The sequence below is a fragment of the Mustela nivalis genome (assembly GCF_964662115.1).
Source record: "Mustela nivalis genome assembly, chromosome: 6".
In the NCBI taxonomy this organism is placed as follows: domain Eukaryota; kingdom Metazoa; phylum Chordata; class Mammalia; order Carnivora; family Mustelidae; genus Mustela; species Mustela nivalis.
This window is the reverse complement of record NC_139025.1, coordinates 152,063,113-152,087,409: the sequence shown is the minus strand read 5'-3', so window position 1 is coordinate 152,087,409 and position 24,297 is coordinate 152,063,113. Positions and strand designations below refer to the sequence as shown.

Below are 24,297 nucleotides of genomic sequence, written 5' to 3'. Positions count from 1 at the left end.
ACCGGGGGCTGGCCCCGTCATGGCAGCCGGCATAGGCTGTTCAGACAAATGGACGCGAACCTCCACGTGCCCTTTACCTGAACATGGGTCCCAGGCACAGGCCCTTTAGGACGGTTCTTTGATTCAGTAAAGAGAGATTTTCTCCTCTCTCCCGTCCTCCCGTTTTCCACTTCGTTTCCTCCCAGCCTATCCTCAGAGTGCCGGAGGAAAGAGAATCGTTGGCATACCGGGAGGGAGGAGGTATGGGGGTGCATATGGATATTTGTGCAAAAGGGTGGTAATGCTTCCCCCTCCCGGTACCGTGGGTGACATTCTGGGCTGCCATGGGCCACAGCAATCCCAGCCACTCCCCACTTACTTGTCTCTAGCACATGCCGGGTCCTGGCCCAGGCTAAGGGGCTGGACATAGCTGTGCCTTGTAAGCCTCAGCCAGTAATCAGGCTCCGGGCCAGAAGCCACGAAAGCTCTGATAATAGAGAGGTACTGACAGAGGGCTGGGGGCCGCAGCCCAGGGCAGGTGGTCCTGACAGCACCTGGGGTCTGACACCTGGGGCAACTTTCAGCGGTGAGTTTGCTTCTGATATGCCAGCTGACATGTGTGGGAGGAGGGTCTGCTAGGAGTGCGGTGGGAGCCAGAATCTGGCCTCCACCGTGGATGGAAAATTTTGATAGAGTTCTGCAGAATTTAAAAAAAAAAAAAAAGTAATTTTTGTTTAACATATTATAAAGGCCATGCATGATCATTATAACCCATTTGGAAAACCCAGAAAACTAGTAAGTAAAAATATAAGTTAGCCATAGGCCTGCCACTTAGAAAAGATCCCTTTTAATCGTCTCTTTCTTTAACTCTTAAAAAAAGATTTCTGGTGCCTACATGTAGTCATCCAAAAGTTACACATCCCTGTCTCGTTCAGTATCCTAACTTTTCCATTTCTGTTTCCTTCCAGGGCCTTCGTATTTAGAAGGTTGTTTCCCCGTTCACAGATCAATTAAAAATCCCACCTATATCTTCTCTAGATTTAGATTTTTGTATTTTCCGATCCATCGTAGTAGTTTTCTCTTGATGTGTCACAAGTCACCATAAACCCAGGGACTTAAGACAGTGTGGGTATTTTCTCACAGTTCTGCAGGTTGGGAGTCAAGGCGCGGCTTCACTGGGTCGTGTGCAAGGCTGCCCCGAGATGCCACTGAGGGCTGGGTTCCCGTCCGGCACTCTGCAGGGAAGGGTTCTCTCTTAGATTGGCCTGGTTGGTGCTTAGATGCAGTGCCTTGGGGTGGTGGGACCGAGGCCTCGGCTTCTTTCTGGCTGCTGGCTGGGGACTGCCCTCCATTCGAGAGACCACCCTCAGTTCCTTGCCAAAGGGGTCTCCCTACATGGTTGCTTATTTCTTCCAGGTCACCAGGGGAAAAAAAAAAAAAAGTCTCCAGAGCAAGGTTTATATAATGAAACTTAATCACGGAATTATGTTTTACCCCCATGACCTTTGCCCTCGCCTGTTGATCAGAAGCGAGTTTTGGGTCTTGCCCACACTGACGGCAAGACGATTACGTAAAGGCATGAGCAGCAGGAGGCAGGGATTGTGCGGGAGGACCTTACTATCTGCGGGCCACAGCCATCTAGAGCTTGTTTTCATATGTGAGGTCAGGATATATTTTGCTTTCGTATTTTGAAGAACCAGCATCCCGGTGTGATTTAACAGGTGGTTCCAAGGTAGCAGATGCGTTGACATTGGTTCTCAAAAACGGGTCCATGTTCACCACTTAAAAGTCTTCCCCCGGAAGCTGGAGGCTGCTGGTCCGTGGGAACCTCGTTCTGTTCTTGGTGCACTGAAGCAGGTCTCCTGGGTCTCTTGAGCTGCCCGTGAATCCTGCACATCCTGGCTGAGGGAGGGGAGAGTCTTGGTGGTGCAGCTGGATGCTAGGATTTCTGGTGGGTCCTTGGGGTGTGGAAGGGTAGTGAATTGTTATAAGCAAATCCTGCAGTGACAAGCGGGGGGTGAACCAGGCCCTTCCTGGGTTGGTTGTTGATGTGCAGTTAAGGCTGCGGACAGAGGGATCCAAACCCTTAACAACTTCTTTCCACTTCTTTCCAGAACTAGGCAAGGACTTGGGGAGGGAGAGAATCTGGTTAGCCAGCTGGGATGTCTGTAAAGGGAATCAGCAGCATCTTGACAGTGGACCATGTCGAGAAGGGCATCGACCGGCCGTGACTGGTCAGACGATGTCTGGCCCAGGGGGGGAGGGTCTGTGATGAGGGCCACTGCAAGGTGTGCTGGGCCGTCTGGCGCTGAGAGTGCTTACCTGTGATGGGAACAGTGTTGTAGGCGCTGTACTGCTGTAGTCCCTATGGGCTACGTCGTAGGTACAAGAGAGTCACAGTTGCTCTCTAGCTTTGCCACAGGAGTGGCTCTGATTCTCGGCCAGCAGCTGGGGGATTTACATCTCATGGACATCTTTCTGACACTCCCTCTGGGTCACCTGAGGTTAGTCATGTCCTCGGCTGGATGCCTGTCAACATCAGGAAGACCCAACTGGGTTCTAGACTTCCTCCGCTGCTTCCTGCTGCCTGGGCACTCTGGCTGTGGGACACGAGATCTGTGTACTTGGTGGTTCTGTCTTGCTTGTAAGCGGCGGAGACCCGGGTGAGGGCAGCAGCCTATGTCAGCAGGGAGGCGGTGCGGGGAAGCCGGTCGATGGCCCGCTCTGGGGAGCCTGGGCCTAGAAGCAGCGCTGACTGACTCCTTAACCTGAGAGGAGTCACTTCTGACTCTGCTGCTCCTCTGGAAGGGGGGGCATAGCCCCTGCCTCTCAGAAGGGCTGGGATGTTACATGAGAGCATGTGAAGTGCCTTACACAGCACATGGTGCTGGAAGGCCTCCCTGAAGGACGTCGGCTGCCTGTCATGCCGTGAACGCAGGGCTGGGAAGGCCAGGATCAAGGCAGAAATCAAGATCTGGGGTCCTGGGATGTGGCTGCCTCCATAGACCACACAGGCCTCCAGCAGCCCCAAAGGCAGCTGCAGTTTGCTCTCGTCTCTTCGGAACCTTCCGTGGGAGCTCACGGCCTCTGGGACTCTGGGCTGCTCAGAATATACCGTGTGGGTCAATGGGACATGAGGACAGCCCTTGCCAAGGGGATCCCCGTTTGCCTCCCGCACTCGCCCTGGCACCCCACAGTATAGAGGCTGGCCCAGGCTGGAGTGGGCAGGGTAGGAGCTTGGTCTGGGACAGGGGGACCCCCGGACTGAGGAATAATGGAGCCCACGGCCCAGAGGGAAGAGATTATAATAGGGCGACCTCTTCTGCGGGGCACAGCAGGTGTCGGAGCTGGGGTCAGGAGTAGGGCCAGGGGCTTGAGGGGAAGCACAGAACGGTACAGCAGCGAGTGGGAGAGGCAGCAGGCCAGCAGGTGTCGGCCTGCGGAATCTGCTGCAGGGCCCGCCCACCCCTGTGTCCCCACTCTCGTCCCCCAGACGAAGCTGCTCACCCAGTATGTGCTGAGTCTGGCCAAGTACGACCAGAACTATGACATCCGCGACCGAGCGCGCTTCACCCGGCAGCTGATTGTCCCGTCAGAACAGGGAGGGGCCCTCAGCCGCCATGCCAAGAAGCTCTTCCTGGCACCCAAACCAGCCCCCGTCTTGGAGTCATCCTTCAAAGGTGGGAGCTGAAATCAAGGGTGATCTCCTGGGGGAGGGGGAGGAATTGGTCAGGACCCCAGACCCGGCCCGTGCCCCTGAGTTTCCAGTCTTAGCCAGACATCAGGACCTTTGGAGAATTGCCAGACCCCCGTCCCCAAGAGGGGACAGATTTTAAAATCTCTCAGGAAAGAGGAGGGTCTTCTCTCCTTCCTGACAGCACCCCCTCTCTGCCTTACCTTCCGGATACCACGGGCTGGGCCTCTGGCCCTGATTCCTTCCCACTCCCATTCCGACTGCACACCCTCCCCATGGGGTCCAGAGCCTGACCAGGCAGGTCTTCTTCCTCCCGACCCAGCCTGGCCAGCCTCTTCCTCACAGCTGCTATCCTCATACCAACCAGGCCTCTGCCTAAGCCTGGCCGTGCCGAGGCACACAGACCCCATTGCCCCGGAAGAGAAGCCCCACCCACGTGTCGGCCTCTCCCCAGACAGAATCAAGCAGATGGGCCAGCAGCGTCTCTGGGCCTGGAGCCCCCTGCCACCCCCTCTCCGCCCTCCTCCACAATCCCACCCACCCCATCCCTCAGCCCGGGCTCTAGTCAGGCCAGACAACCTTATCTCCTGGCACGAGGTCCTAACTTCTGGCTGGAAGTCCCTAACAGGACACAGCCACTGCTTTCACCTGCCTAGCTGGGGGGGTCCAGCTGTCCACCCCACCTGGGAGATAACTCCCCCAGGGCATTTCCTAATACCTCCTCCTGCCCTCACCTCTAACCCTGCCCCCAGACCGGGACCACTTCCAGCTGGGCTCACTGTCCCACCTGCTCAATGCCAAGGCCACAGGCTACCAGGAGCTCCCAGACTGGCCAGAGGAAGCGCCAGACCCATCTGTGCGAAATGTGGAGGTCAGCGGGGGTGATGGTCGAACTGTGTGTTTGGGGAGCGGGGGGTGCGGCGCAGGTAGCAGAGCGCCCGGCAGTGCTGGCCTGGCTCTCCTGACACCCTCCCCACATGCAGGAAGAAGATCTCTCCCTTATCGAGACCCACGTGGGCCTGTTGGGCGAATACACAGAGGTCCCCCTGCCCGTGTGCCGTGCTCTCTCCCTCCACCCCGTGCGGCCCCTCCCCTTCCCCTGGTGTGCTGTAGCCTGCTTCTGGGTTCACAGTTCTCCCTGTGTCAGCAGCATCCCCTCCCCTCCCCATTCTTCTGTCTTGGAGACCGGACCGAGGAGGGCAGGGTGCGCGGTAGAGACCTCGAGCTTCCCTTCCTCCGCCCCAACCATGATTCGATGCTGGTCTCGTCCCACCCCCATCTCCAGGTACCTGAATGGACCAAGTGCTCAAATCGAGAGAAGAGGAAGGAGAAGGAGAAGCCCTTCTACTCGGACTCTGAGGGGGAGTCAGGCCCCACAGAGTCTGCGGACAGCGGTGAGGAGATCAGCAGAGCAGGGGTACCGTGGCCCTGGCCACGTGTGTGTTCCACATGGTTTCAGGGGGTTGTGCAGCTGCGTGCGCAGACCTGTATGTCTGTGGGTGGGCCCAGGGGGTGGCACGTCGCTTTCGAGTCCATCTGTGTCCTGGTGGGTCCAGGTGACGTCTGGGGCCGGGGGAACCTCGGAGGGTGCAACTTCCCTGCTGAGTCATGGTGGGATCCCAGGGCACCTGTTCTGGATCCCAGGGGGTCTGCACACAGGGAGGGGCCCTGAGCCGTCTCCTCCACAGACCCTGAGTCCGAGAGCGCCTCGGACAGCAAGAGCAGCGGCGAGAGTGGCTCCGGGGAGTCCAGCAGCGAGTCTGATAGTGAAGACCAGGAGGAGGAGAAAGGGAGGAGCAGTGAGAGGTAAGACGGGAGCCAGCCAGGTGGCTGGTGGGGTTCAGGGCGTCTCCTCTGGAAAACAAGGGGGAATGCTCAGCCTTAGCCACTCTCCTAAGAGCCCCTGAGCTTCCTCCTGATCTGGTGGGAACTGCAGACCTCCAGTCCACTCCCATGATGGCTGCTGTGGCTGGCTGCAGGGGTCTCTGTGCTGGGCCTGCCCCCTCACGGGGGCAATGTGGAGAAGCAGTCTGGGGCCAGGGGCCAGGGGCCCAGGCACAGAAACCCACATGTGACCTCCACTGGCTTGATTCCCCTCTCCTCCCTCCCACTTTCCTGGGCTTCTCCTGCTCTTCTGGGAGGCAAGGAGAGGTGTCCAGGCTGGGCCTGAGCCCTATTTGCCCCCACTCCTCTCCTCCAGTGAACAGAGTGAGGAGGAAGGTGGGAAGAGGAAGACCAAAAAGAGGAAGAAGGTGGCTGAGGGACAAGGAGATGGTTCATCTTCAGATGAGGGCAGTGACTCCAGCAGTAGCTCCTCCGAGTCTGAGAGGACGTCAGAGACAGAGGAGGAGCAGGTGGAACCTGCCTCTTGGCGGAAAAAAACAGTGAGAGCCTTGGGCCCGGAGCGGGGCAGTGGGCTCCTGGGCCAGAGCCTTTCCCATGTCCTGGGCCAGGCCCAGTCATCTCTGCGCCATCTAGAACGGACCATGGTATCACCTATCCAACCCACAACAGGCCAGGTTCTCTCCTCCCTCACCTGCATCCCATTTTTCTCTTTCAGCCTCCCAGTGGCAAAAGTGCCCCCGTAGCCAAGGAGATCTCCCTGCTTGACCTAGAGGACTGTGAGTTTGGGTAGTAGAAATAGCAGGGGAAGGAAACCTCGGGAGGGTGGCTTAAGAAGGTCCATGGGAGCTCTGGATTAGGTTCCTCAGATCTCCAGGGTAAGAGGAGGAGACAGAACACACTCCTGGGTTTGAGAGGGCAGCGGGACAAACTCCCCAGGTGTGGGGTTGGAATCTAGGAGCGGAAAACCACCGGGAGCCCCTAGGCTGCCCTTGGCGTCGCTGTCCGCGGTGCTGAACCGTGTGCTCCCTGAGCTCTGTGCTCTCTACTCAACCCAAGCCAGTTCCGCATTGCCTCTCCCTCATAGCCTTCCTCATCTCCTCCCACAGTCACCCCGGCCAGTGTCCAACCTGTATCTCCCCCTACAATTGTGTCCACCAGTCTGGCTACTGACCTGGAGGGCCTGACACTCACAGACTCCCCACTGGTGCCCTCGGTGAGTGGGATGGGGGAGGGACTCTGGGGCAGGGACACCTCTGTGGTGCATCCTAAAGTGTGGATTTGAGTGTGGGGGTGAGATGTAGGGGATAGCCTTGAGTCTCCACTGCTCGATGATCCTAGGTGAGGGCAAGGTGGGACAGGCCCTCTCCTTGTTCACTTCCACACTGGCCCTCCTCCCCTCCAGCTGCTGAGTCCAGCGTCAGGTGCTGGGAGGCAGGAGCTGCTACACCGTGTAGCTGGCGAGGGGCTGGCTGTGGACTACACCTTCAGCCGTCAGCCTTTCTCGGGGGACCCCCACATGGTGTCTGTGCACATCCACTTCTCCAACAGCTCTGAAACCCCCATCAAGGGCCTGCACGTGGGCACCCCCAAATTGCCTGCCGGCATCAGCATCCAGGAGTTCCCTGAAATCGGTACGGAGGGCCTTGGACGTGGTGGAGGAGGCGGCTTCTGGGCAGAGTCAGTCTTTCTGTGGCTGCCGGTGCCCTCCGTGCCGGGCCAGGCTGTGAGGGCTCAGAGAGGGCATCTGATATGATCACGCCCTGGTAGACAAGATGACTAGGAAACAAGCAATTCTGTATCAGGGCAGAAGGTGCTTGAGGCCTTGGTGATTTCAGGACTGACTTAAATGGGGGAAGAGGATGGGAGAGTATTTAGATTTAAGGAGAAAACCAGGAACCATCTCCCAGGGGCCCAGAAGGTCAGGAGTGCATGGTGGGGTGGTCAGCTCTGGTAGTGGTGGGTTCCAGACCTATTAGGTGATGGTGTCCCTCCTCCCCCTTTCCCTGCCTCGTACCCGCAGAGTCCCTGGCACCTGGAGAATCTGCTACTGCTGTAATGGGCATTAATTTCTGTGATTCAACCCAGGCGGCCAACTTCCAGCTGTGGTGAGCATCTAACTCATGGTGGGGCAGGGCAGAGGATGGGGAGAAGAGGGAGCAGAACTGCAGGGATATGTCATGTGCTTCCGGGTGTGGAAGCCATTCCAGGCCCTCAGACCTTCTCTCTTGCTCTCTTACTGCCTTCGGGCAAAGTGGGAAGTGAGGGGCAAGACTCCAGCCTCATTTCCTTTCCCTCTGTCTCCTCCCACCTTTGCAGTACTCAAACCCGGCAGTTCTATGTCTCCATTCAGCCACCTGTCGGGGAGCTGATGGCTCCTGTGTTCATGAGCGAGAATGAGTTCAAGAAGGAACAGGGTGAGTGCTCCCTGGGGTGGGCGGGAGGGGCTCAGTCATCCACAGTGCCGTCTTTGCTGGAGGAGCCTCCCCAGCTTCAGGCAGAGCCTCAGAACAGAGGCTTCACTGAGGGTAGGGCACATCATTGAGGCTTTGGAGGGAGGGGGACTCAGCCAGGCAGAAAATTCTAGGCCAGCATTCCAGCTTGGGGGAAATATCGTGAGTACGTGTCAGGGAAAGTTACCCGGAACAGAGGAGAGTTTGGTTTGGGGCTCAGGAGTCCACAGCACAGAGGGGTAGTCAGAACAAAACTGAAAAGGAAAGGTCTGCTCTAGTTTCTGGATGCCTGGGTTGCTGTGCTACAGGATTTCAGTCCCAGAATTTGGGAGTTGGAAGGGGTCGCCAAAGCTACCAGGTCCACCAGCACTGTGAGGGAGATTAGGACTGTAGACCTCATTTTCCTAGCCATGGAGGGTCCCCGAAGGTGTCTGAAGAAGGGACCAGGTCCCTGAGGAATGGACCAAGGGACCTTGGCTTCAGCAAGGGGAATCCGGCAACACCAGCAGCAGCTGGGACCGCCCTGGGGAGCCTGCGGCAGCCAAAGAGGCAGGACAGCTTGGGGCGGAGAAGCATGGGGCCTTGTGAGCGCTGGCTCGATATTCTGACCCCGCCACTCCCTCGGTGTGTGACCTTGGCCTAAATCCTGTCACCGTGTATAAGGCTGTTGCACTAGATCTGGTGAGAGAGGCTGAGGACCGGGATGAGCGCCCTGGCAAAGGCATTGCAGGGCTGGGGCAGGGAGTGGTGCTGACCAGGGGGCAGCTGAGGGCCGCTCGCTGCCCTGAGAAGGAGAAGAGGGAGGTGTACACGGGTGGCAGGGTGGCAGGGAGAATGGCAGTGCCCTTGCCTAGGCCAGGAGTCGGCAGCCTTTTCCCGTGATGGGCCAGAAAGCAAATGTTCTAGGCTTTGTGGGCCATGTGATCTCTGCTCAATGACTCAACTCTGGTATTAACACAGAACAGCCACAGATAATGTGTAAATGAATGAGTGTGGCTATGCTCCAATAAAATTCTATTTATGGACACTGAAATTTGAATTTCACATAATTTTCATATGTCGTGGAATATTAAGCTTTTGATTTTTTTTTTGCACCCCTCCCCCCGACACTTAAAAAATATAAAATACATCATGGGCCGTGGGCTGGATTTGGCTTGCCCACTGAAATTTGCCCAACCCCTGATGCCAAAGGAGGAGGAATGGGCTCGGCAGGGGAGGAGGGAGGAGCGTGGTTGGTTCCAGATGAGCTGATGGTGAGGGGCACGGGGCATGTTTGGGAGCTGGCCCTTTGGTAAGCGACCACAGGTGTGGGTCTGTGCCCCGGCAACACCTCTCAGCTGGAGTCAGGAGCCGAGGTGAGAGCTGGAGCTGTGAATGAGCCACATGTCTCTGGAAGAGAGGTGGGTGGGAAGGTGAGGCCAGGGAGCGTCCTTGAGGAAAACTCGCGTTCTTCAGGAGAAAGAGGGGAGGGGTAAGAGCAGGAACAGCGAGAGGCAGAAGGAGGCCCCGGGGAGGAGAGAGGACAGAAGACTGTCCTGGGGTGGGTGGCTACAGGCCAGGATGACCCAAGACCTTCTGCTCCGTGCGACAGGCGGCTGCTGCCCACATGTGAGAGCAGGTCACTGCAAAGAGGGGACAGAGGCCAACTGCAGCGGGTGGGAGGAGGCCAGGGCTTGAGACAATGGAGCCCTCTTGGGAGGACTTTGGCCATGAATGGGGAGGGAGACACAGCGATAGCACGATAGAGAGGACTTTTTAAGGACTCAGACCCTTGGCCACAGGGAGCGTAAAGGTACAGGGGCACGGAAATGTCATCACTCCAGAAGGAAGGGGATGGGGGCAGCAGCAGAGGGAGGACAGAGGGGCTGCAGGGAAGGCGGCAGGAGGTCACACAGCTGGCCGTGTGTGGAGGTCACACACTCACCGAGTGTGTGAGTGGAGAGGAGAGCTCTGGCCTGGAGAGTGAGGGGTTGTGGGGTGCTGTGAACGCCCGGGGATCCGGAGCTCGTGCTGCAGGTGACATGAGAAGTCCGTCTCAGAGCCTCACGTGACCACTGCACTCTGGCCTGTCCACTGAGGACCAGTGCCTTGACCGAGAGTGTAATCGCCACCAGCGATCTGTTTGTGGGGACTCAGCTTTCTGGAGCTGGGAGGGACCTGAACTCAGGTTGGAGGGCCAGCCAGGAACGACCAGAGCATGTGGGGACTGGGGTGGAGGACACCGCAGGGGTAGAGGACACTAGCCACCAGGTCCACAGGCCCTCCCTCCCACGGGGCGGGTAGTCCAGAAGTCTGATGGTGGGGAAGGGCCAGATCCGTCTTTGGTCAGCAGCATGGCTAGAGCTCGGGGTGGGGAGGCTGGCTTCCCGAAGCAGGGTGCGGTCCAGGACGGAAATAGCCCCTCCTTGAGTCTGAGGGATTCAGACCCACTTTTAGCCTAAGACCTGTCCAGCCTGTGGGGAACTCAGTGGAGGGTGCTCAGACAGATGCAGGTGCCAGTCTCTGGACCCAGCATGGCCTCTGCCCTCACCGTGACCTTTGCCCCCCCCCAGGAAAGCTGACAGGCATGAGCGAGATCACAGAGAAGCTCACGCTGCCAGACAGCTGTCGCAGTGACCACGTCGTGGTGCAGAAAGTGACTACCGTTGCCAACCTGGGTCGTGTCCCTTGTGGGACCTCTGACGAGTACAGGTAGCGGCCACCAGCAGAGGGGACGAGATGGGCTCTGGGCAGGCCGGCTCTGCAGGAGGGCCCCCGGCCACGAGGCTGAGCCCCCGCCTCTGCCCTCACCCCAGATTTGCAGGCAGGACACTGACCAGCGGGAGCCTGGTCCTGCTCACCCTGGACGCCCGGCCCTCGGGGGCTGCGCAGCTGACCGTCAACAGCGAGAAGATGGTGATCGGCACCATGCTGGTGAAGGACGTGGTGCAGGCTCTGACCCAGTGATGCCCGCGGGCCGGGAGTTCTCAGCCCTGCTTGTCTCTCCCTCGTGGCACTGGCTGCTAGCCCCCATCCCTCCTTCTCTCTCCCTCTTCTCTCTCCTAGCAGATTCCTCAGGCCAGATAGCACCAAGGGTGGGGGTGGCGGAGCTGTTGCCCTCTGGTCATTCCCAGCCCCCCTCCCCCATCACACCCCTCCCCACGGGTTCCACATGCTCTGTGCAGGGGCAGCCCCTGACTGCGCCCTTGTCTTCCCGGCTTTCTGCAACTGTGTGTGTAGCAGAATCCCAATAAAAAGGCTTCTCCCTATATGCTGCCTCAGCTTTCCCTCCTTCTGGGCTCTGTCTGAGGGGGGGCGGGGGCAAGCTGCTCTGAGCGGTCGTGTGACTCTTGTGAATGATCATCGCTGACTTTCTAGGGGAGGCTGGGACTCACTCCCATAGGTGACTCTGGCCGGACTCCAGGGTGACCCTCCGTGAGTCTCCAGGCCTATGTGTGGAAGAGAGCTCCAGGCAGGGGTGGGGGGGCCGAGCTGGAAGATCTCCCTGTCCTTGCTAGCAGGCTCTGCAGAAGGGAGGCCTCTCTGGTCACTGTCAGCCCCCATGGATTTCCCTCATGGGCCCTTGGGAAAGTCCGCTAACGTGGGGGACTCCCCGACATCGGCGTGGGGTTCAGACTGTGTCGGCAGTGGGGCCCCTGCCCGGCTGGGGCGCTGACCCAACCAGCCGTCATGGAGGGGCGGGAGCGGGAGAGGTACAGCAGCGTTCCCAAACAGCCCCGTGTCGGATAACCCCACATATTCCAGTTGGCGTCTGCAGGAGAGAGCCCTTTCTCACCGAGCCCCGGGGGCTGAGGTTGCTCCGTGGACACACTTGAGCAGTGAAGACGGACGGCCTCTGCAGCTGGGACGAGGCTTCCGGAGGTGGCGGTGAGTATCGGGGCTCCTTGACGCCTTTCTCCATGAGGAAAGCGGCTGAGTGAGCAGTGTTTCCAAAATATGTAAAATGTAACACCGTAGCATGTGTTCTACCAAAAAACAAAAAAATGAGAGTCTATGATCAAGTTTAGGAATAACGGATTTAAGGATTTTATTTATTTACTTGACAGAGTTCACAAGTAGACAGAGATGCAGGCAGAGAGAGAGAGGGAAGCAAGCTCCCCACTGAGCAGAAATCCGATGTGGGGCTCAATCTCAGGACCCTGAGATCATGACCTGAGCTGAAAGCAGCAGCTCAGCCCACTGAGCCACCCAGGCGCCCTAGGAATAATGGATTTAAACGAAACAAGTTTATTTCCCACAGACCTTCTCAGGGATTTTACTGCGCCAATTTGTATCGTGACCTATCCCTGCCCCAAAGGGGCTGGCGCAGTGTTATCCAAACCTGGTTTTGACTTTGGAAGTCTTTCCCCCCAGAATACTTTGACTGCCAGGGTTACAAGGAAAACACACTCAAATGATGGTTTGAGAGGACACGCCTCAGCATCCCCCCACCCCTCCTCTGTGACTGAGGCTCTAGACCCTTGGTCCTCCCTCCCCAACGCCTTGCCCCTGAGGTGTCTCTGCCAGGTCTCTGCAGGGGAGAGGCAGGTGCAGCAGGTGTGGCCTCCTCTCGGGGAAGGCGGACAAAGGCACTGCCAGGGGACACCCCTGCCTCCGTCTCTGGGGACACGCTGGGCTCCGTGGCGCTAGACAGCAGCTGGAGCCCCACAGTCTCCCTGGAATCACGGTTTTTGTCACTGCAGGTTTGGCGATGGGACCGATCGGCCAGTCAAGGGCAGACGGAGAGGTCAGCCTGCTCTCCTGTCTTGAATCCCCAGCGCCCGCAGCATAAGAAGGTGAGCGCGGTTCCCAAGGCACTGAACGGGGACCCTCAGAGAATTCTTTGCCGACCTGTACTTTGCAACAAAGGCCCCAGAACGGAGTCTGTTGGAACCAGAAGTGCGTCAGGCATCTCCCCCAACCTCCCTCAAGGAGCTCGCAGCCCAGATTCCCACAGCCTCTCAGGAAGGGCCCTGGGATCCAACCTCGAGTGAGACTCCGTGTGCTAGAACGTTGGTCCCAGCCCCAGGCTGCTTTCTCCAGAGTGTGTCCCAGGCTGTGGGCTTAGCAGTCTCAGACCTTCATGAGAAAATGGTTCTTGTGCTGGTGTCAGGGGAGAGGCAGGGAGGAGGAGAGCGAGGTGTGCCTGGGCAGCTGGCCAGGAGAGCACAGAGCCCCGGCGGGCAGGCAGTGCAGCTGGAGCTGGCAGATGCAGCAGCCTCCCAGCCAGGAGGGGGAAGGGGCCGGGTCTGGGCTGAGGGGATGGTCTAGGGAGAGCAAACCTTTGCCAGGGGAAGGGAGTGGCTGCCCCAGTCCTTGGCCCAGCCCAGGTCTCCCAAGAGCCTAGGTCCCTGGCCACACCTTCCCCGAGCCACCGGGATTGAGTGGGTCTCTGCCAGGGTGAGAAGGGCCCGCCCAGCACACAGTGGGGGGAGCTGCCCAGACCTGCGGGGGCTGGGGGACTTCAGTCTCCCCCAGAACATCCTTCTTTCCAACCTGTGTTATACCCTGTATTTTGTCACTGACCCAAGTCTTTGTACCTGTGGTGCCGCTTTGTCCCCAGGGCCTCAGGGGCCTGGGCTCAGGCTTCCTGGATTTCACGCTGTCCCCTTACCCTTAGCAGGAAGCTGGCCCAGGGCTGGGGATTCATGGAGGGCCCCGGACCGGACTGCAGCGCAGCCGAGGAAGTCCTCTTAGCGTTCTGTTCTGCCAGTGTCCGGGGACAGCTGCGGGGAGGAGAGGGAGGGGGAGAGAAGGCAGGCAGAAAGCGTCCCCAGGGCAGAGTGTGACGGCAGACCCAGGAGGTCTGAGTGTGGTCCGAGCCTGACCATGGGTCTCTACAGGTCAGAGCACAGTGAACGCAGAGAGGGCCTGGGAACTGGAGCCCAGCCCAGCACGGCTTCAAAGTCGCACCCCAGGCAAAGTCTTCAGGTTCTGGCCTGAAGATCTGTCCCCCGGCTACAGCAACTGGCTAGCCGCCAGGGCCGGGGGACAGATCTGTCTGCAGAAGATAAAGATATCCCCTATCTAGTGACATCAAGGAAGCCACCACAAGGCTGTGCCCATGCTGGGAACCCGCCCAGCATGGGACAAGCCCTACCTTCTTCTGGGCATTTTGGGGTCACCTCCTAGCATAGCCTGCAGATTAAAGGGGTTGCATGTGTAACTCAGTGTGACAGGGCATCCCTGGTCTGACTGGGCAAGGAAGGGAAAGCAGGAAAACTCTGACCCACAAGAAGGCCTGGCCTCTGGACAGCCAGGATCCTCACCACCAGCTGCTTGCCTGAGACTTGCTGACCCAAGTTCATGGCCTGCTCGGTCACCCCTGTCTCTACTCTAGCTCAACATGCCAGGGCTTGGTGGGGGTGGGAGGAGGCCTGCCTGGGTCCTTTCTTCCTCCTCGGTGACTGAGTAGCCAACGTGTCTTGGGCACTGTGGTGACAAAGCTAGGACCACTGGACACCAGGACAAGGCTGTGAACCACAGAAGGCCTGCCCAGCCCCGGAGATCCTGTCGGACTCCATCAGCCTACAACCGGTGGCGGAGTCGGGTGTGTGTGGGAGAGCTCATGGACTGGGGTCCTCAAGGCGGTGGTCTGGGTCTTCCTTCTCTAACTGCCTGCTCAGTCCTGTGTCCCAGGATCAAGAGAAGGACAGTGAACGAGAGTACCTGGAAGGGTGAAGCCCAGGGTGGGCTGCGGAGAACGAGGGGGTAAAAGCAGGACATAGTGTCTGGGATTTTCTACTAGAAAGTGGTCTGAGCCCTTTATCTGCCCCAACCCCCACCCCACTCATCTATCAAGAAAGCACTTAGGGCTGCACTGTTAGACCCTGGCCATTAGGAGCTCCTATCCTTACTGCTCCATTACTGCGGAGGATGCTGTGGTGTCCCTGAGGCCTCACAGCTGGGCCTGGAACCGTCCTGAGGAGCGTGAGCAATGCTGGGGGTGCCCACACTCCCTGAACACCTCACCACTTCTTATCCTGGTGCCAGGAGTCCTCCAGCTGGAGCCACTTTTCAGATCTTCCACTCCGAGATGCCGCTTGAACAGAAACATTCCGCGGCTTCCCCGTGGTACCTAGAGAACAGAGGTTGGCAAGAGCTCCGACAGAATGCTTGTCATATCTTCTGGGAAGACCCCAGACACCTGGGTCCGTGTCTGGCTCAGTTGGTTAAGCCTCTGCCTTCGGCTCAGGTCATGATCCCAGGGTCCTGGGATTGTGTCCCGCATCGGGCTCCCTGTCCAGCAGGAAGCCTGCTGCTCCCTCTCCCTCTGCCCTTCTGCTTGTGTTCTGTCTCTTGCTTTCTCTCTCTCTTAGGTAAATAAGTAAAATATTTTTTAAAAAAGACTTTTAAAAATACTATTTAAAAATTAAGTATAATATTCATATTGAAAATTGTACAAATGACAAGTATGCAGTTCCCCAAGTTTTCATAGAAGGAACCACCCATGTAAACGAGAAGCTGAGTGTGATGACAGCCCCTGCCCCTTGTGCAGTGTTTTATTTCGCTCAGAGATCATGGAGCTTTGAAGCTATCTGATACCCAACTCCAGTTGGAAGTGGGATCCCGGGCAGCCGGGACGGACTCGTGTTTGGCAATGGCGGCACGGTAGCATGTGCTGGTCTCTGGGGCCACTAGGGCACCAGCAACCCCTGTAGCAGGGGCAGGGTGCATGGAAATTAGCAGGATTGTTTTAACTGAGGGAGAATGTGAGGGAGCAGCTCTGCAGAAGAAGGAGCTCTTGAGGGCCTGGGCAAGGTGACCTCGATGTAGGCTTTTATGTATCAGAAGCCAGCCATCTGCACCTGCGGAGGGAAGGCAAGAAGAGGAGGGGTTGGGAGAGGGGATACCCCTAGGACGAGGCAAGACGGAGGCCTCAGGATTCTGACAATGGTAGCTGCATTCTTTCAAGTAGATTCTGAATCCTGTCTTTATCCTTTGCTGGAAACAAAGGCCATGCCTGAGTTCTCCCGTTGCTCCTTTTCCTGAGACTCTGGATATCTCTAACCCTTTCTCCAGCATCTCGGGCCAACAGCCCTCAGCTTCCATTGTGATCAGTGTGGTAACTGACCCCCAGGACCGTGCATGGGGATCCCTGCTGTTTCCCATCTGTGGCCTTGAGCCTCTCATCAGGCTTGATGGGTGTGAATAGTGGGATATTGCAGAAGTGACAGTATGTCCTTTCTGAGATGTTATAAAAGTCACTGTACTTCCACCCCAGTCTTTTTCTTTCTCCATCTGGTCATTTGCTCTGGAGAGGGCTGGGTAACATGTCTTGAGCTAAAGCCGGCAGCCCTATGGAGGGGTCCATGCGACAAAAGAATTGAGGCTTTGCCAGGGGCCACCTGAGCGAACTAAGAAGCAGAACTGCAGCTCCAGGCAAAGCTTCCAATGACTGCAGTTCTGGTCCCCAGCTCAGCTGCAGCCTCAGGAGGAACCCCAGGCTGGAGCCACCCAGCAGAGTCATTCTTGGATTCCTGACTTGCAGAGATTGTGCAAGGTGATACATGTCATTGTTTCGAGCTGTTAGCTTTACAGCCACAAATAAATATCATCCAGCCCCAGACCCACAGTGGGGGAAAGTCCTCAGAGCGGGGCCTGGCCCCCAGGCTCTGGCTTTGCAAGCACTTGGCTCCCATACTCAGCGCGCGGTGTGCTGGAGTGGGCTTGTGCTGGCTCAGAGCCCCGACCGCCATGCCTCCAGGAATTCTGAGCCAGGTGGTGTCGCACTGGTGGCTGGAAATCAGCTGTGGTGGGAATATTCACATCGCAGAACTAGGTGGTTACTGCAGTGACTTCCCTTCTCACAGCTTGTTGTCAGGCTTCTGCCGGCACACCACTGCCTTTAATGATCTCTGTCCCTTATTTCTTTAAAAAACTATGATAACGAATATAACATAACCACGGCTATTGTCCTGATTCCCAGGCTTAAGGACCAAAGCACTTACTGATTTAGGCAATACCCTTTGTACTCATTTCACAAGCTCTTCCTGCCTCACCTGAAGTAAACCACTATCAGAATTTTCTGTTGATCAATGTGCATTTTTTTCTGTACTTATTCTACATATGGATAGGCCCTTAAATGATATAATATATATATATATATATATATATATATATATATATATATACATACTTTTGATAGCAGTATATTGCATGTTTTAAATTTTTATATAAATGGGATCATAAAGTGTATCTTCTCCTACCTCCTGCTTTTTTCACTCAATATTATTACTGAGTCATCTATGTTGACATGGTCTGGCTTTATTTCATTTACTTTTACTTATACATAGTATTCCATTGTATGACTCTACCACAATTTATTGATGCACTCTCCTGCTGGTGGATATTTAAAGTTGCTATTTTATTTTTGCAATTGTCAATAGTACAGCTATTAGCATTTTTTATTCAGGCCTCCTTTAAAATATGCAAAGGTTTCTCTAACATATTACCCTAATATTAGAATTGCTAGGTCTTAGAATATAAACATGTGCAACTTAAACAGCATTGGCAGAGCAGCTGTAATTCACATCAAGAATTTCATGGTACCTTGGCTCACAAGAGTCCCCAGACTGGAAACAATTCCTATACTGATCAATAGGAGGATGGAGAAGCAAATTCGGTACATCTGCACAATGGAATATGGCTTAACAAGAAGAATACTGAACTGTTGCCACAGGCAACAACATGCGTGGGTCCATATTGAATGGAAGAAGCCAGATGTTTATGTGAAGTTCTACAACAGGAAGAATGGAGGTCAGGAAATGAGTAAGAATAATAGTTAAGGAGGGAGGTATGAAGGAGGAAAAAGCATGGTGGAATCCTGTGGAGTTCTGGAAAGATTCTATGCCTTGATGTAGGTGACAGTTACCTGGGTATATATGTAGGTAAAAAAAATTATTGAGCTGAACATTTAAGATTTGTACATTCCATATTATATGTGTTTTCCCTCAATTTAAAACATGTAGAAAATAAAAGCAAAAAACTAGAATGGGGGAGCCAATTTATACTCTCAGTGGCAGTGATCCTGCTACTGGGAAAGTGAGACTTCCATTTTGTCTGTGTGAGAGTTGTGAATTGTCTCTCCTGTGGTTTGATTTGCATTTCCTGGTTATTGCTGAGGGTACACACCTAATGCTATGTTTGTTGGCCATTTGGTTTTTTCTGCTTCTGTCAATTGCTTGTTCCCATCTTTTGCCCATTTTTCTATAGGGTTGTCTCTTTTCCTCATTGATTATAGAAGTTCTTATGTATAAGAACTTATGTACCAGTTCTTTATAGATCTTACATTGCAAGTATCTTCTAGTTTATGACTTGTTTTTTTCAAATTTTACAGATCTTTTGTTTAATCAAAGTTTTAAATTTTAATGTGGCTAAATTTATCAATCTACCTTTATGTCCTGTGCTTTATGTTTCTGATTTACAAAATTCACCCACACTCTGAGGTAATAAAATATTCTAATATTTCTTCTGAAACTTTTCCAAGTAGTGCCTTTCACATTTATACCTTCAACCCACTTTAAATTCACATTTGTGTATGATGCAAGGTGGATCTGATTCACACTTTTAATCCCACTTTAAAAGACAAACAAACAAAAGAACATGGTTTCTTCTTCACAGAGCTTAGGAAAAGTCTAGGAGAGATTGTGTGCCTAACTTTACCTTGTGGTCTTGAGTTCTTAAGTCAATCCCTCTTCTGATCTTTTTCAACCAGGAACATTATTTCCTCCCCACACTGTCTTTTCTTTTTTCAGCTGCTTGCTGTGGAAGTACCGAACACCTGAGCACATACACGACTACATGGTTCCTCCTGTCCTCCTTGTACATGCATTTAAAACTTAGTCCAGGGAATTACCATTGCACTTAAACCTGTCTTGCAAATCTGGAGCTTGACTGCAGAGACAGTGCCAGGCATTGCTGGGCTCAAAGGATGTTTGTTGACTCTGAGAATGGATAATGCTGCCTATTTGTTCCTGCTACTTCTGCCAGTGACCAGCTGTCGGGACTTGACCGAGTCATTTAATATCTCCACCTCTGCTGCTTTTCACACTGTACCCTGTGGACTGTGGACACCTTCCAGTCAGAAGTACTGTTCTTCCTGTTCTACCTGCAGGCATGGCCAAGTGAGGGCAAGGAGCAAAGGGGCAGGCCACACCTGAGGCCATGACTGCATTTTGACTCAGCCACTCCATTCGTCACCATCTGCATTGAGCTCTGGGGTCAGTCAGAAAGAACTGCACACATAAGGGTGTTGGAGGTTTTGTTCTTATCTGGTCAAGGCTCTGAAGCAAGAAGACTGGGTTTGAGTTCCCACTCTATTTCTAGCTGGGAGTCCTTGGGCTAGGTACTTCACTCTTTTTGAGCTTCTGTTTTCTCATCAAACACAGGTAAAACACTTAGAACTCTGCCATGCATGTAGTAAGTGCTCAGTGAAGGTCAGCTATTACCATTGTGCCAGCAAGTTTAGGAAAAGGGATTTTAGGCAGCAGCAATTTCTGTTCCAAGTCACCTGAAAGACACCTTCATTTTCTTATGGTTAGGAGTTTTAAAATATGAAAGAGCTCCCAGATACCTACTCCCTTGGGCACTATTCCAGGTTTCAGATTCTTATCTTGCTCAGCTTTGGGTCAAGAAGGAAGGATGTACACAAGTTTGCAGCAAAAGGGCTGCATGGGGCCCCTGGATGTATGGGGGCTTTGCTCTTAAAAATCGAATTAGTGACCAAATTTAAAATTAATAAGATTTCACCTTGAAAAAAACCCAAGACAACTGAGGATGTCTTGAAAGATCTGCCTAGGCCGGGACCTTATTTTGGCATGGCATCTATCTGCCACTGGCCCTTTCCGTGCGTCTGGGCCTTCTCCGTGCTTTCACCCTAGGTGGCTCCTGGGCTATGGTGTCCAGGTTGCACCCGCAGGAAGACAAGCAAGATGCACCACTTTGGAGCAGCTGTACTATGCTGTCTGTGGGCCAGAGTAAGCCTTGGGGGTTGGGCTGTTCCCCAAAAAGGAAGGGCCCCAGGAAGGAACCCCTGAAGGAGGGTCCCAGTGAAGCTGAACCACACGAGGTATGGTTTTCTCGGTGGCTGGAATGGCCCAGCGTGAGAAGGAGGGCAGATGGCTGGGCAGAAAGAGGTCAGAATAGTTGCTGGGTAGGGGGTGCCAGGACCCCCTCTTGCCCTGCCCCTGCAGCATCACCCTCTCTGCCCATGACCCAGGCAACACAAGGAAGCTCCCTGCATGAGGACATTCTTCTGAATGGAGACCAGCCAACTTCACTGTCACTCGGAATCTTCCTGTGGACTTGTACTCCCATCTGTTCTTATCCTGGCTACCTTCTCCCCTTAATCCTCCTGAAACAGCAGATAAGGCCACTGACTTCCTCTCCTTCCACAGAAACCTGAAGTTACCTGCCCACCCCGGCCCTGGTCATTAGATCCAGGCCAGCCTCACCAGCCTGCCAGGAAAGGCGGCAGTCCTGTTTTCCCAACGGCCAGGAGAAGCCTTGTGCATAATGAATGCTTTATAGCTAGTGCTATAATGATGAGCTAACCCATGTGCCTCACTTAGTCACGCCCTACAAACGCCGGTCCCTCTCCTCACTCCAGTCCCTTACTTCTTCTCGGCCTCTACTGAGTGTCCAGTCACATCTTATGAGACCCGATACGGCCATTCTCCTGTTGACAATTCTTAATAGTTCCCTGCTGTCTGCAAAATAAAGGCCCTTCACAGACTGGGCCCAGGCTTCCCTCCTGTGGTATCAGCATTATCCTCGTCCTGGTGAGATTGAGCTGCTCTGTTCAATCCTCCCTCCCCGCCTTTGCTTGGTCTCCCGCCTGGAATGCCCTCTCTGCCTCTGCGCTTGCCTGGGGCTTCCGGTGCGCTCCTACGCCAGCCACCCCAGGTCGCCTTTCCTGACAACAGCCAGGACCACAGTGGTGTCTCTTGTCCTGTGATCCCCGCCCTGTCCCTTGTCCGCTCTCCCTGAAGCTTCCTATTACAGCAGGGCAGGAGCGTCGGAAGCAGTTTCCCCAGGAAACTACGGTCCAGAGAGGATCCCTGGTGTCTTTGGAACTTTGGGAAACCCCGACGCGTCCCCCTTTCCAGCACCCGGGCCATTCCAGCACACGGAGCAGCAGATCTAACAGTCCTGGGGGCAGAGGCAAAAGCTAGGGCACTGGCTAGGGCGGCTGGCCCCCGCCCTGGAGGGGTCCTTGGAAGAACAGGAGCAGGGACACGGGGCTCTGCTGACAAAGCACCTCGCCGCCGCCGCGTCGCAGGGTCTGGTAAGTCTCGCCCTACGCGTACCGCGTACGGGGTGCGGAGAGTGAGGCCGCGAGGAGGAAAGTGACTTGAGCAGGGTCACTGGGTGAGTGGCGCGCTTGGGCGCGGGCCTCTGGGCTCCCGGGCGCGGGCAGCGGCCACCCCCGTCCAGGAGCCCGGCTCCGGGTGGGCGGCTGAGCCCTCCGCCGGGCTTGCCGGGAGGGGCGGGGCGGCGGGGGCGGGGGCCCGGGCGGGGCCGACACAGGTGCTTCGCATCCGGCCGGCGGGGGGGGGGGCGGCGGCTCCGCGGGGGCTTTATAAGCGGCCCGGGGCGCGGCGCTGTGCGCGGCTCGCTGCAAAAATAGTGCCCACGTGTCTGCGCGTCCCTCGGCGCGCCGGCCCGCCGCTCGCCGGCCGGCCCGTCCGTCCCGCAGGGCTACGCCGGCCCCATGGCGTTCCCGCTGGTAAGAGCCGCCCGCCGCCGCCTGCCGCCCGCCGGGGCGGGGCTGGGCGGGGCGCGGTCCCGGCCGCGGCAGCTAACGGTCCGCGCGCAGTCTCGGCCGGCTCGGCGGTCCCCTCCTCCCCGCCCCCCCGCCCCGTGAGCGCGAGTCCCGGGCGGGGCGCGGGTCACGTGCCCGCGGGCGTGGGGCCTCGTGGAGGGGCGTGTGGCGAGGGGGGGCAGGGAGCCTCCTCGTGACTCAGGGCCTTTGGGCTTAAAGGCGCCGCGGCCCTCCGGGGGCGGCCGGTGGGGCCTCCAGGCTGGGTTGCGGACTCCCCGTGGCCTCGAGTGTATGTCCAGACGGGAGCCCACCGGACGGAGGGGCGCCTCGGCGCCGGGAACACTTCCATCTCCCGCAGCCGTCGCACGTGAGACCCGAAGACGCCGGCGCAGGGAGCTCACGCGCTTCGCAGCGCCCCCCGCGAGCCTCGTTCGTACCCAGGGGGCGGCGGGGGTGGGCGGGCGGCCCGGGTGGGGCGGGGCTACGGGCGGCCGCGACTCCCCCGCGCCGGGCCTACGCTGCCTGGAGAGCGCCACGACGGCAGCGGGCGCGGCTCCTTTAAGGCGGAGGGATCAGGCCCCTCGTGCGGCCCGGCTTCCCCAGCCCGGTGGGTCACGTGGCTTCACACGTTCGACTGTGCGGGAGCCGCGTTCTGGGGGCGGGGTCAGCTAGGTGGGGTCGCTCGCGGGTGGGTGGCCTAGCACGTGCACCGGGGCTTCGCGCGGGGGAGGCCTGAGGCGGCGGCTCTGAGGTGGGTCCTGCGGACCCCGGCGGGCGGACGTGCAGACGTGGAGGCTGCGCCGCCCGGGAGGGAGCGTAGGCCGCACCTGCTTCAGCCTTCCTGACCCGGCGGCCTGGCGAGAGGACGTGTGCATGCGGCCCTGGTTTTGCCCTTCTCTGGTCAGTCCAGCTCTGGGCCGGGTGCACCAACTTGGGACGAAGGGGTGCGGACTCCGCCCCGGCCTCAGGTCTGGTGGAGCTGCAGCTGCGGGGGTAGCGGGCCAGGAAGGCCTGGGCCAGCCCTCAGCCCCACTGGGGTGGTGGGGACCCGGACCAAGGACAGGTCACTCACCTTTGGGTGCGTCACTTGTGTCGCTCCCTGGGCGGCGTCCTGGAGCGGGTCTTGTGTGTCATTCAGTCGCTTCTGACTTAGTAGCGTGCTCGCGGGGTGCCCGGGCCCGGCCACAGACTCCGTGAGGGGGCTCAGGGCTGCCTCGGGGCCTCCGGGAGGTCGAGGCAGCCCCGGTGCAGGCGGCCAGCGGGGTGCGCCTTGCAGGCCTCGGCCCTCTGCACGTGCCTCCCGGGAGCACTGCGAAGCGCCGCAGCCTCCGTGACAGCGCTGGGAAGCCAGGGGGCGCTTCTGGAAGCGCAGCGGGGGGGACGGGGGCTCCCCTCCCCCACGCGCACTCCCCCCCCCAAGCCTTGGTGCTCAGCGCTGCATTTCTCTGGCAACTGCCTCTGGTCTCCCTGGCTACCGCTCCGCCGCCTCACTCCCTGTTCTGGCACCTGAGTAAACTGCTCTGCGTCATGTGTCGGGGGCGAGGGGCAGGCGGGCCAGTTGGCTCTCTGGGAGGCACAGGTGTGCGGCCTGCTTCTCATCTGCGCCCCTCCCCCAACCCCAGGTGACAGCGTGCTGCTGGAAGTGTGGCTGGGGAGCCTAGTTTGCACCCTAAGGCTCCGTTTGAGCCTGGGGATGCGTGCTGGGTTAAAAATAAGAGTAAGTCCAAACAGGCAGCACAAAACCTCGGAGACCTCAGGCCGGTGATTGTTTCGCTGCTTGGCTGGTTTTTTTGGTCGTAGGTAGGAGAGGAGGGAAGGAAGTTCCGCTTCTGGAGCTCAGGGGAGCTCTGGGCTCGGGGTCGGGGGGGGGGGGGAGCCCCTCGCGATAGTAATGCTGAGGGGCTCACCCCCGGTCTTCCGTGGTTCCGGTGAAGCTGGCTTCTTTGTTCCCAGAACACGTTGCTGTAGAGTTTGGTGTTTGTCACAGTGACCGGACTGAAACTTTCGAGGCCTGGCCATGCATGCTCAGTCTGTAGGACTAGAATTTGGAAGTTGGGCACCCTATGTGTAAGTCAGTCTTGGTAATACAAAAATGCTTGCACCACCCCCCCCCCGCCCTTCCCCGCCCCCTGCCCCCCAAGGCTTGTCTGCACCGCCAGAGCTGGTGCGTGGGGTCAAGGAGAACGGAAACATTTGCAACTGGGGTTGGGCCATAAGCACCTGATGCGGGGGTGGGTATTCTACGCGGGCCCACCTTTCATGGCAGTCATCTTGAGGCAGAAAGCAGAGGAAGGTGGTGAAAGTAGGAAGACTCCAGGCTTCCCACCAAACTTGTTAGCAAGTAAGCTCGTGATACTAGCTGCCTTACTGAGTATTTTCATGAGTCATCAAGGTGTTTATTTTGTTTTTAATCTTTAAAACTGGTTGTGTGCTCAGATCCCCGCAGGGGACTGAGGTTACATAAATGAGGGAAGCAGAGAGAGAAGAGTAGTGCCTACTGAGCTATAAAGTTTGTGTGTGAAGGGAGCTGCCAGGAGCTGGTTGTTGTCACACAAAAATGTGGGCCCAGAGTTGATGGATCTTTG

At 56.7% G+C, this 24,297-nt stretch overlaps 2 protein-coding genes and 1 long non-coding RNA gene across 10 annotated transcripts in view; 2 read left to right on the top strand and 1 right to left on the bottom strand.

Moving 5' to 3' along the window:
* Window positions 1-11,214, top strand: part of AP3B2 (adaptor related protein complex 3 subunit beta 2) — a 28,853-nt gene extending 17,639 nt beyond the window's left edge. The window contains exons 15-26 of the mRNA XM_082736148.1: window positions 3,473-3,659; window positions 4,426-4,544; window positions 4,959-5,067; window positions 5,362-5,479; window positions 5,874-6,057; window positions 6,234-6,294; window positions 6,625-6,731; window positions 6,921-7,149; window positions 7,539-7,623; window positions 7,835-7,932; window positions 10,521-10,659; window positions 10,764-11,214. Of these exons, the coding sequence (XP_082592274.1) occupies window positions 3,473-3,659; window positions 4,426-4,544; window positions 4,959-5,067; window positions 5,362-5,479; window positions 5,874-6,057; window positions 6,234-6,294; window positions 6,625-6,731; window positions 6,921-7,149; window positions 7,539-7,623; window positions 7,835-7,932; window positions 10,521-10,659; window positions 10,764-10,914 (1,587 nt within the window). The 3' untranslated portion in view covers window positions 10,915-11,214. The remainder of the gene's footprint in view (window positions 1-3,472; window positions 3,660-4,425; window positions 4,545-4,958; window positions 5,068-5,361; window positions 5,480-5,873; window positions 6,058-6,233; window positions 6,295-6,624; window positions 6,732-6,920; window positions 7,150-7,538; window positions 7,624-7,834; window positions 7,933-10,520; window positions 10,660-10,763) is intronic.
* LOC309867387 lies at window positions 8,971-23,234 on the bottom strand. Of its 2 annotated transcripts, XR_014313141.1 has the most exons (6): window positions 22,785-23,234; window positions 14,920-15,025; window positions 13,488-13,673; window positions 11,744-11,933; window positions 9,893-9,978; window positions 8,971-9,357 (listed from the first exon to the last, which is right to left on the bottom strand). It is a non-coding gene; the product is annotated as an uncharacterized lncRNA (long non-coding RNA). The 2 variants fall into 2 exon arrangements; XR_014313142.1 differs by lacking the exon at window positions 8,971-9,357 and having other exon boundaries at window positions 9,374-9,978.
* CPEB1 (cytoplasmic polyadenylation element binding protein 1) overlaps window positions 21,113-24,297 on the top strand; it is a 97,512-nt gene continuing 94,327 nt past the window's right edge. Inside the window, exon 1 of one of the 7 annotated variants that reach the window (XM_082736168.1) lies at window positions 21,113-21,235. Coding sequence is in view for 6 of the 7 variants with exons in the window: in XM_082736166.1 (XP_082592292.1) it covers window positions 22,004-22,141 (138 nt within the window). In the remaining variant the exon portion in view is untranslated. Of the gene's footprint in view, window positions 21,236-21,555; window positions 21,677-21,829; window positions 22,142-22,385; window positions 22,613-24,297 lie in introns of those variants that run through there. The other 6 variants (XM_082736173.1, XM_082736166.1, XM_082736169.1 and 3 more) reach the window with 6 other exon arrangements.